General features: G+C 33.4%; 3 protein-coding genes across 4 annotated transcripts; 2 read left to right on the forward strand and 1 right to left on the reverse strand.

The window, feature by feature from the left end:
• Window positions 1-6,477: 6,477 nt before the first annotated feature.
• BNAA02G25380D (transcription factor KUA1) lies at window positions 6,478-8,227 on the forward strand. The gene is made up of 3 exons (XM_013841247.3): window positions 6,478-6,942; window positions 7,013-7,221; window positions 7,423-8,227. The coding sequence occupies exons 1-3, from the start codon at window positions 6,669-6,671 to the stop codon at window positions 7,993-7,995; spliced, it is 1,056 nt and encodes a 351-aa protein (XP_013696701.1). The 5' UTR covers window positions 6,478-6,668; the 3' UTR covers window positions 7,996-8,227.
• Window positions 8,228-8,395: 168 nt separating this feature from the next.
• Window positions 8,396-10,960, forward strand: LOC125595469. The gene is made up of 10 exons (XM_048771255.1): window positions 8,396-9,001; window positions 9,178-9,237; window positions 9,314-9,353; window positions 9,414-9,592; window positions 9,681-9,719; window positions 9,821-9,910; window positions 10,117-10,177; window positions 10,256-10,380; window positions 10,513-10,604; window positions 10,699-10,960. The coding sequence occupies exons 1-10, from the start codon at window positions 8,954-8,956 to the stop codon at window positions 10,814-10,816; spliced, it is 852 nt and encodes a 283-aa protein (XP_048627212.1). The 5' UTR covers window positions 8,396-8,953; the 3' UTR covers window positions 10,817-10,960.
• Window positions 10,924-12,271, reverse strand: LOC125595470 (probable amidase At4g34880). 2 transcript variants are annotated; one of them, XM_048771257.1, is made up of 3 exons: window positions 11,820-12,271; window positions 11,555-11,732; window positions 10,924-11,461 (listed from the first exon to the last, which is right to left on the reverse strand). In XM_048771257.1, exons 1-3 carry the CDS (start codon window positions 12,041-12,043, stop codon window positions 11,111-11,113), a joined length of 753 nt encoding a protein of 250 aa, XP_048627214.1. In that variant the 5' UTR covers window positions 12,044-12,271; the 3' UTR covers window positions 10,924-11,110. The 2 variants fall into 2 exon arrangements, with proteins under 2 accessions (XP_048627214.1, XP_048627213.1); XM_048771256.1 differs by having other exon boundaries at window positions 10,924-11,467.
• Window positions 12,272-12,885: the final 614 nt, after the last annotated feature.

The following is a 12,885-nucleotide window of genomic DNA, read 5'->3' on the forward strand; positions in this document are numbered from 1 at the left end:
CATAACTGAATTAAAATTTGTTAGAGGATATTCTATATCATAGCTTCTCTTGAAAACTAGGTCATCTAGAAACTTAAACTAATTTGCTATATAAATATCATGCCACCCCCGTTAGTTTCACGCATCTATCTTTTAAGTTTTCATATGTTTTTGATCGTTATAATTTAAATTCTACTTTTGTGATCTTGCGCAGGTGTATGATAATCAATAAGTAACTCATAAACGGGAACACCATTACTGGTAATTTTATGAGAGATTCTTTTTCTCCGTTTATTTTTTTTTCTCTTCCTCTACATGTTGTATCTCTATCTATATTTTTGCATGAGTAGTGATTCAACTAACAAAAAGAGACGACTCTGTGTATCCAGGAACTGATCATCCCTTTCAAAAAAGGTAACTTTTTTTTTTTATAAAGTTAAATCACTTATCAAAAATATAATATAAAATATGTATGCTAATCAAGTGCAATTTATTTATTGTGCGTGATCCTCTTCGACACGTCTGAGAGCCAAAAGTAATCTCAAAGCTTTTTAAAAACTTTGAAACTCATTGATGTTATCCTATCAATTATATAATTTGTTATCTTTTAGGGATTGTTTATATCTTTAAATATTTTTGTTAGCAAATTACCTATATTCTGACTCAAGGCTTAAAGAAGGAAACTGTAAATCATCTCTGCTGTTACAATGAAACCAATGATAATAAATCTCAGGTAATTCAAATCTCTCTTTTATATTTCATGGCTGATTTTTTTATTGGGGTTATGCATGAAATATTTATTTTTTCTCAATTATATTTTTCTGATGTTGTAAGATTAGTGTTAAATGTGATTGTTTTGTAAACGTTCTAATGTATTCTTTGTTCATATGAACATAGTATAAATATCAATATGTAACATCGAATCTTTCATATTAACCATATACATGTAACATAAGTATTATATAGTTGTAAATATAATATCAATTTAATATTAATGTTAATGGCCGCATATGCGAGCGGACTGTCCGCCTAGTTATATATTAATTGAGAATCCACCTTACTGACTTTTGCTGATGTGTCACTCATATATACAGTTTGAGAAAAATTCTTGTAATTTCATTGGTCAATGATTTTTAATTTTTATTTATTTTAATCAAGTCTAAAAATGCAATCTTAAAACCAATTAATGTTAGTTTCCAAACTATTTATATATATTCTATGCATAATCATTTATAGTATTTAATGGTAGTAATTATGGAAATTCTACTTACTACTCCATCATTTGTTTTTGCAGTAATAGTCTATTTATAAATTATATGAAGTATGTTGTTACAAAGTAGTTATTAAAAATAATATACTAGCTTTATTTTCTATTATAAACAGTTGTAAAAAGCTTTATTTTTCTATATAGGTCAGAATACATATATAAAACATATAATTGTAATAAAAATATATTATAATAACTATTAATGCATCATATAGCGAGTTTATAAATTATTTGCATTAGTTTAAAATCATATGTGATGGTTAATATATATTTTGTAAGAAAAAATAAAGTCATTTATATTAATTCATTTCTAATGGTTAATAAAAGATATATAATAGTTTATAATTATATAAATATTCGGTAATCATTTTAAGGTGTCAAATCATCAATAATGATTATTATATCATTAATAAGAGTTTACAAATAAATATATAAAGATCTATAAAAAATGTTATAAAGATTTATAAACCTATTTATAAGGAAGAATTTCTCATCATTTATAGGAATTTAGAAAATGTTTATGAATGTTAACTGGTTTGTAAATTATTTAAAATTATTAAAATGATTTAATAACCTTATAAAAAAATTTCTAAATATTTTATAAAATTAAAAACCATCGATAAAGTTAACAGGTTTGTAAATTGTTTAAAATTTAAAAATGATAATAATTCTATAAAATATTTTTCTAAATACTTATTGATGGTTTTTAATTTTAAATTAATATATAGAATTATTTTATAAAATTCTTAAATCATTTTTTTAAGTTTATAGATTATTCTTCATAGATAAAAAAATTTTCTTGAGTCATAAAACCACTTATTAGGATTTATGAAACTATTTATACGGATTTTAAATTTGAGAAATAATTCATAAAATTAAAAATTTATAAAAAAAATTATTAATTATTTATAATTGTATAGTTTCCTTTCTTAAAGGGTATAAAAATGTTATCAAATCAGAATCAATCGCAAAATATTATTTTCTTCGTAGCTTCATCATTTTCAAAACAGCTTTCAAAGCAAAATAACCACAAAAATTACATCAGTCGTAAAACAATCAAAAAAATATCATGAATAAAAGTATATTCCAAAATTTATGAAACTTTTATTTTTTTTTTTTTTTTTGACAGCAAAAAGATTACAGACTCATATAGACCCTGTAAACCAAAGTGGTAACTCTGAATCCATGTGTACGACGAAAGACGGTTGTTGCCGAGCACTACGTGCCAAACTATCCGCCCTTGTATTCTCCGTCCTAGGTACATGAACAATATCTGAGTTGACGAAACTTCTTCTCAACAGCTTAATATCTTCCAGGTAGCTTTCAAATGCTGGCCATTCTTCTGGTTCTGAAACCATCTTCACCAATTGAGAACAATCCGTTGCAAACGTAACCTGAAACTGTCTTAAGTTTCTCATGCATTCCATTGCCCAAATTAATGCCTCCATCTCCGAATGAAGCGGTGAAAGACAAGCCCTTACATTCCTTGCTCCTAGTAAACCATCAAACCCTGATAATGTACTGAGCCAACCTTGTCCTGAAAATAGGTCGTTATCTTTCCAAGAACCATCTGTGAAACACCATCTTCCTGTGGTTCCTACGTTAGGCCTAACTTGTACTTCTTGTGCACACCTGTTGTTACTAACCTGTGCCTCAGCCCAAAGTGTTGATTCTAGTTCTGCTAATCGAAGTGTTTCCCTGGGATCAATATCAAGATTACTGAATACTTTATTGTTTCGACCCTTCCAAATGTACCATAGTATCCATGCAAACTGATGATCCTCCATCTTTGGATTAACTCTCCAAAATAGATGGTCCATATTAGCAAAAAGAGAGCCAATAGGAAAAATATTCGGATTTGATGGAATTTTAGATAGTGCCCAGACTTGACGAGCTGGGGGACATTCAAAAAACACATGGTTTATTGATTCTTCAGGATCACCACACCGTGCACAGCACGTATCTCCTTGTATTCCTCTTGCCCTTAGATTTTTCGTTACCGCCATACATCCTGATATCAACTGCCATAAAAAATGCTTTAACTTTGGAGGACACCTCACTTTCCAGCAGAAAGCTTTAAGTATATCAACATTGGGTCCATAAAATTCTGGTGGCTTTTCCTTATCAGGATAATCCTTTCCACTTGGTACCCTGATTGTACTGTATATTTCCCATTCTTGGTGAAATGCCATCCATTCCTATCTTCCATCCGATTTCTACACAATGGTATACTTTCGATTATTTTTGCATCGTGTGGATCCACCAAATCCCTAATTGCCTGTAAATTCCATGTGCGGGATTCCGAATTAATGAGAGAATCCACTGTGAGCTCCGGGTAACTATTATGAAGGTTTTTGTTAGCTGGTCTCGGGCGAGTGGATGGGAGCCATGGATCATTCCATACTGAAATAGATGATCCTGTTCCCACCCTTTTAATTAGTCCTTTACAAACCAGAGATCTAGCAGAAGTAATACTCCTCCAGCCATATGACGGGGAATATGAGCGAATCGGATCCCAGGGGTGAAGCATTCCTGTAATACCGTCCTTTAAAAACTCGAGAAAAAAGAGAATTTGGCTTCTCGAGCAGCCGCCACAGTTGCTTCCCCAAGCATGGCCGTATTAAAATCAGTCAAGTCCTTAAAACCTAACCCACCATTATCTTTATGGACACACAATTTATCCCATGATTTCCAATGCATATTTTATATTCTTACGTTTTTATTAAATTAATATAATTCACATATATATATAGTTATGTTTCTTCTTAATAACTTTTGTGTTATATACTTTAGTTGCAAATATGGATCTATTTGTAACATGAGTTCATGTTTTTATTTTAGTAATCTTTATGGACGAAGAATTTGATATACAAACCAATTAAACTATATACACATGTTCTAACGATAATGTTATAATATAATTTAATAAAATATTAATTGTTTTGTAAAATATGTAAAACTTCTAACTAAATACTATATAAATCCTATTTAAGAATTCAAAAAGTATTAAAAATAAAAAAATTTATCAAAAAATAATCTAAATTCACATTCAGTTTTAAAATATTAAAATATATTATTACAGATCAAATACATAAAATATTATATTAAAATTTTAAAATGATTTGTACCCGCAAATTTGCGGGCATCCACCTAGTATCCATTATAATCCTAATGTAATTATAAAAATCATACAAGTGATTTGTAATTATTTAGGTTAGAAAATAGGCCTCTCAGGTCCGATTGGTAATGGTTGTAGCTTTAAAAATTTTGCTGTAGAAAAAAATCTGTAGATTTTTTACTGTGGCTTTAGATTTTATTACTGTAGAATTTTATGGAAAATACTAAACAATTGCTTTGAATATTTGGCTCTGCAGAGTACTTGTACAGCTGTAGGTTTTTTCAAGGGCTGTGATTTCAAAAAAAATTTGAAGGTTGATTGCTCTGAAATTGGTGCTGTAAAAATAAATAGGGTTGTGAACAGCAACTACTAATCACCCCTGAATGTTTATGGAAAACGTTACACCTTGGAAGCCTTACAAAAGAACGTTACAGTTTTTTATTTCTTCTGACATTGATTTAAAAATTAGGATATACTCAAAATATCAAATGATATTGGAAAGAAAAGAGTCAAAAGACAGGTAACTGTTTTTATATAGTAAGATAATATTTACAAAATTGCAGACAGTCTGTATCCTTACAATTTTTTTTATGACGTTACCATTAAATAGTAATAGCTATATTTGACTAATTAGTTCAAGTAATTGATATGTTTTTCCAAAAACAAATCTACTAAAGTGGACACATTGCATTGACCTTAATTAAACTAGATCTCGATCCGCACAACCGTGCGGGTTTCTCATTTCTATACTAAAATATTTTAGTTTATATAACAAAATTTACCAATAACTTAATTTAATTTAGTGTTATATATTATGTAATTCTATAATAGCTATGTTTACGTGGCTTATATATTATTACTATAAATTTTGTATTTTTGTAACAAAAATTATTTTGGAAACTTTATTATGTAATAATGTTACTTTACATACTTTTTATTTAAAATTTATATGAAAGCAAATTAAATTGGATCTATATAGTAGAGAAGAAATTTTTTGAGATACTGTAAAGAATTTCTTTAAAAAAAATACTATAATACATTGTACTTCAAAATAAGTTTGTTGTAAACATCATATTTGAGAAATACACTAAGTTGGATAAAATATCTTTTTTTTTAATTTGAAATAAAAATGAATCTTTCTAACAAAATCTTTGTAATTTTTATTTTTGAAAATTAATCAGCTGAAATTTTTATTATCATTGAATATATAATTATAATACTATGTATAATTTTAAATTTTCATATATAAATCAAAACTAAAATAAACTTTAATTTCTAATTATAGTTTATGATAAATAATTTAAAATTAATTACTTTTTTATATACAATTTAAAATAATTCTGAAAATGTTTTTAAAAGATTTTGTTTAGAACTTTCTTTAAAAAAATCATTTGTATTCAATTATAAAGATGAATACTATAATATTATAATTACTTCATGTAAAATTTAATAAAATTTTAAGGAATGGTCCAAATTAAAACCAGTATATGGTTGAATCCATAGAAATGTATTTTAAAATATTATATATTTATCAGTACATTTTTGTTAACACAATATCTTAATAAATATTGATACATGTATAATGTATAACATAAATAATAATAATAACATGATTTTTTATTCGATTTTATTATTTGCATGGTGTAATTCTAACATGATTTTATTTGCATAATAAATATTAATTATTATTATTATTATTAATTAGATCATATGCAGGTATTAACTCTAGAATAATTAAATGTTATTATTATTAAGTATATTATAAATGGTTATATGCAACTATAATTATATATTGATGGAATAAATATATTTTCGAAATTATCCATATCTAATAACATTTTGATGAAATAAAAAGAGAATTAAATATCTTGTTAGGATATTGTTATGAAAATACAAAAAAAAATAATGTAAACAACTTTCTAGAAATGATCCATTTAAAATATCATACATTAAGAAAGTCATGACTTCTCTTTTAATAGTATAGATGTGGAAACATATAAAACAAAAAGAATGGAAAAAATCCACCCATGACATGACACACCAAACATTTTTTCGATTATAATATAGAAAATACTAATAAACATAACAGCAGAAAAATAAAAATCTTACGGTAAGTACGGTCGGATAAATCGAAGTCTTGTAATAAATCCGACCAGATAAGCCGATATTATTATTGTCTTCGCTCCTTCTCTCTCAATTAGATTCTGGGCTTCTGCGATCAGCTAAGATCCGATCCGCGTCGAAGAACACGTTTCAACTCTGATCGGAGATCCGATTGAAGATAACAAAATCAGGTTCGGGGCCATGACTCGTCGATGCTCTCACTGCAATCACAACGGTCACAACTCTCGGACATGTCCCAACCGTGGTGTGAAGCTATTTGGCGTTAGACTCACCGAAGGTTCGATCCGGAAAAGTGCTAGTATGGGGAATCTTAGCCACTACACGGGCTCTGGATCGGGTGGGCATGGGTCGGGTTCTCCTGGTGATGTCCCTGACCATGTCGCTGGTGGTGATGGTTACGCTTCTGAGGATTTCGTTGCTGGCTCTTCTTCCTCTAGCCGCGAGAGAAAGAAAGGTATCCATCTGTCTCTGATTCAATATCCCGTTGATCCGATTCTTTTCTTGAGCTTTTGTGTGCTTTGTAGGAACTCCATGGACAGAGGAAGAACACAGGATGTTCTTGTTAGGTTTACAGAAGCTTGGTAAAGGTGATTGGCGTGGCATTTCAAGAAACTATGTGAATACGAGGACACCAACGCAAGTTGCTAGTCATGCTCAGAAGTATTTCATTAGACAATCTAATGTCTCTCGTCGCAAGAGACGTTCTAGTCTCTTTGATATGATTCCTGATGAGGTTAGTCCTTCTTTCGTTACGCCGATATGGTTTAGGTTAGAGATACTGAATCAAAATGGTTCATAAGCTACGGTTTATTTGATTAAATAAGTCGTATGTTGCTTGGGTTGCCTTCTATTGGATTCTCACGGGAACTTGATCTTGAAATGCAAATCCTTTTTGTTCTTCTTCGGCTCCTTATGCTGCAATCTATCCTTGCAGGGAGAAGATGTACCGATGGATCAGCAAGAACCGGAAGCAGAGAACACTCCCGTGGAAACGTTAATGCAAAGTTCTGATTCTGTTCATCAGACACTTGCTTCTAGCTCCCGTCAAGCACCATCAATCTTGGAGATCGATGAATGTGAATCCATGGACTCAACAAACTCTACCACCGGTGAACCAACCTCCATCGCTGCTGCTGCTTCTTCTTCTTCGTCCATACTAGAAGAAACCACACAACCGCAACTACAATCATTCCCGATACTATATCCAGCCTACTTCTCACCGTATTACCCGTTTCCATACCCAATATGGCCTGCTGGTTATGTTCCTGAACCAACCAAGAAAGAGGAAACTCACGAGATTCTTAGACCAACTGCAGTGCATTCGAAAGCTCCTATCAATGTGGACGAGCTTCTTGGTATGTCTAAGCTTAGCCTTGGAGAGTCCAAGAAGAAGAATGGAGAATCGGATCAGTCTCTTTCACTGAAGCTAGGTACGAGACAGTCGGCGTTTCACCCGAATCCTAGTTCTGATAGTTCAGACATCACCAACGTGGTACATGCGGTGTAAGGATTTGCAAAAGTGACTGTTGCATGCAGATAATCTCTGTCTCTGGTTTGGGGTTTACAGACTAGACTGCTTCTTTGGTCACAGTAAAATAAGATCTGCTTTGTTAGGTTGTTTAACTGAGTAGGGTCTTTTTGTTCAGCTAGGGTGAAAAAAAAGAAAGAAAAAGAAGTGAAAAGGAGGGAGAAAAAAAACAAATTATTATTTTTCTTAAATTTATCTTTGCATTTGTATGCTTTTAGTTTGCCTTTAGGATGGGTTAAAACTTAATTCTCTTTTTTTTTGTTTACTAATATTGTTGCTAGGAGCTGAAAATAGAATTTGTTAGTTTGGATAAAATAAAAAGGATTGTTGTTTATCCTCTGATCAAACTAACCGGATTGGAAATGGATTAAACCGGAAACCATCATTGGTGATACAACATTAGTCTGAGTAAAATTATCAGAACAATCTTCATTTTTACAAAGTCCTAGAGCATTGTGTCAAACTTCTTTGGCGGCCCATGACACTGAACCAATTGCTTTTTCACTAGAGCTGAATCAGCCCCATAGAAAACGTAATGAGCTCTTCAAGCTACGCGGTGATAGGAAGTAGGAACCAATTCGCAAGCAGTGTGAAGCACCAATGTTTACAGTGCTTTTGTTTCTCTATTCCGTGTTTGTTGCACTCACAAAAGGATTGTGAAATTGTCACTCACTAGGATGTTTAATGGACCCTCTAACTCGCGTAGAGGGTTTTATTAAGCCTAGTGATGAGGGGAGATGTGGCTTTGCTTGTCACAACCAATGAAACTTTGCCGCGTCACGTGTCGTCCGCCAGTAAGATCCATTTATTTTCATTCCGTCAGCTGATTCGCCCTACTCTGTGAATTTTCGAATTTCTAGTTCGTCTGCGATCCAATCGTGTGGGGGTGCTCTCGAGAATCGTTAAACCTCGTCAGAGGTTTTGCTTTCACGACACGATGGCCGCACCGTTCTTCTCAACTCCATTCCAGCCATATGTCTACCAGGTTAGACATTCTGGGTTCGTGTAATCTATTTGTTGATCTGATAATAACATATGAATTTCATGTTAATTTGTTGTCGCTTCCTTCAATTTAGTTTAGGTACGTGTGAACGCATGACCCGGCCAGTTAGTATTCATGTGATTATGTCATTTGATAACAATGTTAGGTCTGTAATGCAGAGTCAACAAGATACAGTCACACCTTTCCAGATTTTGGGTGGTGAAGCTCAAGTTGTTCAGGTAAACAAATTCTTCTTTTCATTTTGAGATGCCATATCCTCCTTTTTTAACTCTTGTAGCAAATAATTGTTGGCAGATAATGTTAAAGTCAGAGGAGAGAGTCATTGCTAAGCCAGGTACTGAAAGACCGGTTTTTATTGATTTATTGTTGTTACTAATTTGATACGGTGTTGTAGGTTCCATGTGTTACATGTCTGGGTCTGTTGAGATGGAGAATACATATACTCCTGAACAACAAGTTGGAGTCTTACAGTGGATTTTCGGTAAGAGTGTAACCAGCGTTGTTCTTCGGAATACTGGGCCAAACGATGGGTTTGTGGGTGTTGCTGCACCTTATTTCGCTAGGATTCTACCGGTTAGTTGACTATAACAGTTTTGCTTATCTCCCTTAAATGTACGGCTTGGTCTATTTTGTGATCTTTGCTTATTTTGTTACCTTGTAGATCGATTTAGCTATGTTTGGAGGTGAAATCTTATGCCAGGTAGAGCCTCTGTTCTTAAATGTGGACGCTTTACTCTCAGCTTCTTCCTCATTAAGATCAAGGCTCTATAAGAATCTTGTCTTTTTTTGTTGTTGTTGTAGCCAGATGCATTCCTTTGTTCGGTCAGTGATGTGAAGGTTGTCAACTCCGTTGACCAGAGGGCAAGAAACATTGTTGCCGCTGGTGCAGAGGTAAGACGATGCAAAACATTGCCCTGATTTTTATAGATATGTCTTTTAGAGATTTCCATTTGAGAAAGACTTGTATATAATTGTGAGGAATTACCCAATTAGTTTTTTATCCTGCATTTATATTGTATCTTTCTGATGCATTAGTATTCTTACCAATCACACGAATCCTTGTATGGATTTTACTCTCATTAAGATTGTTGTTGTAGGGATTTCTGAGACAACGCATATCTGGACAAGGTCTTGCTTTTATCCTCGCAGGTGGCTCAGGTGAGGTTTTATCTCAACCAGAATGCTTGTTCGTAGTTTTCGCCTCATCCCCTGACATTACTATCCCAAACATGTTAGTTGTACAAAAAGTTCTGGAGGTAGGAGAAGTTCTCACCATTGACGTGTCTTGCATCGCTGCTCTCACTCCCTCTATCGATGTCCAAATCAAATACAACACTCCTCTCAGACGAGCAGTATTCGGGGTATTACATTTACATTACACTCCCTTACATACGAAACTTTGTTTTAAAAGAAGAGAAGAAGATTCAGGTTTTTGTTTTGTTTTGTTTTGTTCCTTCCCTCATATATCTGACTTTCTCTGTACCATCCCAAAGGGTGATAACGTAGTAATGGCGACACTAACGGGACCTGGCATCGTCTTCATCCAAAGTTTACCGTTTCATCGGCTCTCTCAGCGTATTGCAAGGTAAAAAATAAACCAACAAATCCCAAATCTCCTTATTGGTGGCTGTATGTGAGTAAGGTTATAAGTATATAAAGTGTAATCGGTTCTGTGACAGGTCGGTGACGTCACCAAACATGAGAGAAAATCCAAGATTGATGATACAGATAGCATTATTTGCGTTCCTTGCATACGTTGTGATTCTATCTTCGCTACTCTTAACCGAAGAAGTTTGAAAGCAGAAAAAGGAGAGGGGAAGGGGAGAGAGAGAGAGAGAGTTGTGCTTTTCCGACCAAACAACAAACTAACATGTAATTGTCTCTACTTAGCTCTGGTTTTGAACTTTTGGATAGAATGATATATGATTCATATTGCAAAGATATCTCCCTGAAAAACTAAGCCCAATCGAAGGAAACAAAAGTCCTAAACAACGGACCACAAAATACACCGAGATTAAAACAACCTAGAGTCCCCGAATAATTGTACACAGGAAATATATATTTTCTCCAAGTATCAACTTCGCAGGTGCCTCAAGCTTTGAATTTGGGTGGTTTCCTAATGAGAGTTGCTTGTTCGAAGCCATAAGCAATCTCAATGAGCTTTGGCTCTGAGAATCTCAATCCTCCAAAGCTAATCCCAAACGGCACTCCTTCACTATCATATCCTGCAGGGACGGTGATTCCTGGATACCCTCCAATGGCGAGGACAGAGCTCAACGTTGAACCATATGTCACTATCGCATCTAACTTGTTCTCTTTCATTAGCTTTTCGATTCCATTCCTCGAAAATTCTTCCATTGTAAGCAACGCTGCTTTTTCTTTATCACCCATTCCATTGGTTGTTTCTGCTTCAAGGAAGACCTCTTGTCCCCATTCTTTCACCTTTTCCAGTCATTTTTTGGGGTAAAACTATTGATTTACATTCCGTTGAGACAGCCAAAAAAATGATGAATTCAGTCTTAACGCTTATGGTACCTTTTTAGCAATTTTTTTGTTGAAGGCAATAACGTCTGCTAAGGATCGGACTGGCGATTTCACAAGCGCTTTAAGATATGCGTTAAGAGAGATTTTGAACTCAGCCAAAAGTGCTGTCATTTCACCGCTATCTGTGTATGGTATCGTTAAATTTTCAATGACGATGGCTCCTTCTTGTCTACGTCCAAGAACAACAGAGCTATATGAGTTCTCGGTTGGTTTAATATATGATAAAATAAAATTCAAAACTTATAACGAATATTACCTTAGTGTTTTGATGTCATGATCAAGAAGAGAACCAAACACAACGCCTAATCTCTTACCCTTGAGGCCATTAGCTCTCAAAAATTGCTTGTAACCGCCTTTGGGTATGTACTTAGAAGCGGTCTTGGTGGCCTCGTCCAATGGATCATAACCCACAATAGCATCAAGTACATGAACAGAATCTGAAACTCTTCTGCATATTGGCCTAAAATTGCAAGAACACATATATGTAGAAACTTGGAAAAATGTTATAAAATCAAATACTCCTCTATTTCAATATATGAGAAAAAGTAGATCTCTTAATAATATATAGGGAAAATTGGAAATATGCAACAAAAAAACTAGTATATTGTCCCTATACCATAATATGAACAAGAAGTTGTCCACTTAGCATAAATTTTAATGTAAACCCAATTAAGTCCCTAATCTAAGCTTAAAACGTTTTTTGTAAAATTAATTGTTAAAAATAAAAGTTAAAAGTAAAAAAAAAAATAACAGATGGTAAATAAACAAAAGGGGATAATCTCAAATCGTGACTTAGAACCCTAATTTTGTCATCTCCTTTGGCGATAGAGAACAAAAGACGATTTCAAGTCATCGGCGTGTCAGAGCTCGCCGTCGCCGGTGTTCCTTCAGCCCGCTAGGACTCCGGTGGTGTTCTTCTTCATCTTAATTGCAGTGTCAGAAACCACGTCCACTTCGCATCTCGTTCTCAAGTAACTCGCCGAACACCACTGAAGCTCGAACCTCACCGATAACCGAAGCTCGTTCCTCTCCGATCTGGAATATACTCTCTCAGCTCTATTTCAAGCAAACCAATCGAGACTTTTCAGGTTTGTTTGTGAATTTTTTTCTGCATGTCTTTGTATCTTTTACTTGAGTCTTTTTTTAATCATAGTTTGAGTGTCATAGGTTTCGAATTTAGTTTATGTGAATGATTTAGGCTTCTATCTTATCAAAGTTGCATACTTTTTTGATTGTTTGTTTGTTGCAACCGATCTCTTGTACCTGTTGTTGTTTCTCGTGACATTGAGGGAGAATGGATTCGCATTTAATTGGGTATTGAC

This window comes from Brassica napus, unplaced genomic scaffold (assembly GCF_020379485.1).
Source record: "Brassica napus cultivar Da-Ae unplaced genomic scaffold, Da-Ae ScsIHWf_1079;HRSCAF=1538, whole genome shotgun sequence".
Classification (NCBI taxonomy): domain Eukaryota; kingdom Viridiplantae; phylum Streptophyta; class Magnoliopsida; order Brassicales; family Brassicaceae; genus Brassica; species Brassica napus.

What these genes read in the sequence shown, in the direction of transcription:
- BNAA02G25380D (XM_013841247.3), top strand. Translation starts at nt 6,669, where the DNA reads ATGACTCGTCGATGCTCTCACTGCAATCACAACGGTCACAACTCTCGG. An exon ending in TAGCCGCGAGAGAAAGAAAG is followed by an intron (nt 6,943 to 7,012) that starts GTATCCATCTGT and finishes TGTGCTTTGTAG; the next exon opens with GAACTCCATGGACAGAGGAA. An exon ending in TTGATATGATTCCTGATGAG is followed by an intron (nt 7,222 to 7,422) that starts GTTAGTCCTTCT and finishes CTATCCTTGCAG; the next exon opens with GGAGAAGATGTACCGATGGA.
- LOC125595469 (XM_048771255.1), top strand. Translation starts at nt 8,954, where the DNA reads ATGGCCGCACCGTTCTTCTCAACTCCATTCCAGCCATATGTCTACCAG. An exon ending in TTGTTGCCGCTGGTGCAGAG is followed by an intron (nt 9,911 to 10,116) that starts GTAAGACGATGC and finishes TTGTTGTTGTAG; the next exon opens with GGATTTCTGAGACAACGCAT. An exon ending in TATCCTCGCAGGTGGCTCAG is followed by an intron (nt 10,178 to 10,255) that starts GTGAGGTTTTAT and finishes CAAACATGTTAG; the next exon opens with TTGTACAAAAAGTTCTGGAG.
- LOC125595470 (XM_048771256.1), bottom strand. Translation starts at nt 12,043, where the DNA reads ATGTGTTCTTGCAATTTTAGGCCAATATGCAGAAGAGTTTCAGATTCT. An exon ending in CATGACATCAAAACACTAAG is followed by an intron (nt 11,733 to 11,819) that starts GTAATATTCGTT and finishes TCTTGGACGTAG; the next exon opens with ACAAGAAGGAGCCATCGTCA. An exon ending in ACAAAAAAATTGCTAAAAAG is followed by an intron (nt 11,468 to 11,554) that starts GTACCATAAGCG and finishes AAAAAATGACTG; the next exon opens with GAAAAGGTGAAAGAATGGGG.